A 2,353-nucleotide genomic window follows, 5' to 3' on the forward strand; every position below is an offset into this window, starting at 1 on the left:
CTCTGTGGGGCGGCCAGGGTCAGCCACGTGCTCAGAGCAGCAGCCAGGGAGGCCATTTGGGCTCCCAGGGCCCCCGGCACCCAGCTCAGGGCCTGGCCCAGGGTCCGTGCCCAGTAAATGGTGTGGACTGAATGAATGAACTGCTCCAGGCGAGAACGAGTCCCACCCCCGAGGCGGCGCCCACGCGATGCTCACTGCGCAGCCGTCCACCAGGGCGTGGATGTAGGGGCTGTTGTCGTAGGACATCTCCTCGTCGTTGGAGCCCAGGAAGCGCATGGCCTTGTCGTAGCTGCCCGTGGCCGCGTCCTGCCAGGCCACCGACTGGTAGCAGTTGTAGGTGATGTTCTGGTTGGCGGAGGCGCTCAGCAGGCGCAGGAACGTCATCTGGACCACGCCCACGGGGCTGCCCTCGGCGTCCACGTAGGACAGCTGTGGGGGGACAGGAGGAGGGCGCTCAGCTGTGGGGGGACACAGGCGCTGATGCAGTCCCTGGGACAACGCTCACGGCGGCGCCTTCACCCACGGGCCCTCTCCTCCGCAGCGTGAGCCACACCAGGGCGCTGCCTGTCGACCGCCACTCGCCCCGCCGAGGCCGGCACACACCGGCTCTGTGGGGTCCCTGAGCCACACCTCACTTTTTCAGGAACCTAAGTAACCCCCCACTTCTGTGCCCAGCCCCATCCTGCAGGGCTCCATGCACGTGCCTCCTCCTCCAGGAAGCCCCTCTGGGTTAGGTGCCTCACCCTCACCTTGGCCTGTCTCAGCGTCCACCTTCCCCCCAGGGGCGTGGGGCGTCGGCGCCCGGGGCCTGGAAGGCAGCCCTTTCTGGGCCTCCCTGTCTCTGTGCCCCGAGGCGGCCAAAGGCTCATTAGGTTCCGTTCACGGTGAACACCCTGTGCTGAGGGCCAGTGATGGGCGAGGCCTGGCCAGGGGGCCTGAGAATGCAGGTCAGAGGGCCAGGCCCCGGGAGCACCCAGGCCAGCAGGAAGCCCGGCCCCTGGAGGGTCACGGCTGTACGGCCAAGAGCTGGAAGGTGGGGTGACCAGGCGCCCTCTTGGAGCCGCAGGGGCGCCCTGGGATGTCCCTGCCCCCCGGGTCTCTGAGTCTGGGACTCCGCCCGGGGCCGCAGCTGCCTCCTGGCCCTGAGACAGCGCATCTCTCCTGCCCTCCCTTGGGGAGCCAGGCTCTCCTCATTCCCACGCCCACTGAGCAAGGGTGGCATCGTGCGGGCGGAAAAGGCCAGGCTCTGAGCCGCCAGCCCTCCCCAGAGAGGTGCGTTTGTCGTAGGACATCTCCTCGTCGTTGGAGCCCAGGAAGCGCATGGCCTTGTCGTAGCTGCCCGTGGCCGCGTCCTGCCAGGCCACCGACTGGTAGCAGTTGTAGGTGATGTTCTGGTTGGCGGAGGCGCTCAGCAGGCGCAGGAACGTCATCTGGACCACGCCCACGGGGCTGCCCTCGGCGTCCACGTAGGACAGCTGTGGGGGGACAGGAGGAGGGCGCTCAGCTGTGGGGGGACACAGGCGCTGATGCAGTCCCTGGGACAATGCTCACGGCGGCGCCTTCACCCACGGGCCCTCTCCTCCGCAGCGTGAGCCACACCAGGGCGCTGCCTGTCGACCGCCACTCGCCCCGCCGAGGCCGGCACACACCGGCTCTGTGGGGTCCCTGAGCCACACCTCACTTTTTCAGGAACCTAAGTAACCCCCCACTTCTGTGCCCAGCCCCATCCTGCAGGGCTCCATGCACGTGCCTCCTCCTCCAGGAAGCCCCTCTGGGTTAGGTGCCTCACCCTCACCTTGGCCTGTCTCAGCGTCCACCTTCCCCCCAGGGGCGTGGGGCGTCGGCGCCCGGGGCCTGGAAGGCAGCCCTTTCTGGGCCTCCCTGTCTCTGTGCCCCGAGGCGGCCAAAGGCTCATTAGGTTCCGTTCACAGTGAACAACCTGTGCTGAGGGCCAGTGATGGGCGAGGCCTGGCCAGGGGGCCTGAGAATGCAGGTCAGAGGGCCAGGCCCCGGGAGCACCCAGGCCAGCAGGAAGCCCGGCCCCTGGAGGGTCACGGCTGTACGGCCAAGAGCTGGAAGGTGGGGTGACCAGGCGCCCTCTTGGAGCCGCAGGGGCGCCCTGGGATGTCCCTGCCCCCGCCAGGCACGGAATCCAGGGCAGCACAGAGGGGACCTTCAGCCGCCGAGTGGTCACTTGCCAGGCCGAACCGGGTGCCCGGGCACCCCTCTCTGTCAGCCAACACAGGGCCAGGGCCAGAGGGTGTGCTGTTCTCTAGGGCCCTCCCTAGCGTCACCAACAGACACCCACCCGGGCTCCCCAGCCAGTGGGGCGCGGGCCGGCGCAGGGCGGGGG

The 2,353-nt window shown here is 68.7% G+C and overlaps 1 protein-coding gene across 1 annotated transcript in view; it reads right to left on the reverse strand.

Moving 5' to 3' along the window:
• COL5A1 (collagen, type V, alpha 1) overlaps positions 1-2,353 on the reverse strand; it is a gene marked incomplete at its 5' end in the record, with an annotated part of 94,117 nt that overhangs the window by 1,881 nt on the left and 89,883 nt on the right. The window contains one exon of the mRNA XM_014544215.1: positions 186-429. Within this exon, the coding sequence (XP_014399701.1) occupies positions 186-429 (244 nt within the window). The remainder of the gene's footprint in view (positions 1-185; positions 430-2,353) is intronic.

Source organism: Myotis brandtii, unplaced genomic scaffold, assembly GCF_000412655.1.
Source record: "Myotis brandtii unplaced genomic scaffold, ASM41265v1 scaffold357, whole genome shotgun sequence".
Lineage (NCBI taxonomy): Eukaryota > Metazoa > Chordata > Mammalia > Chiroptera > Vespertilionidae > Myotis > Myotis brandtii.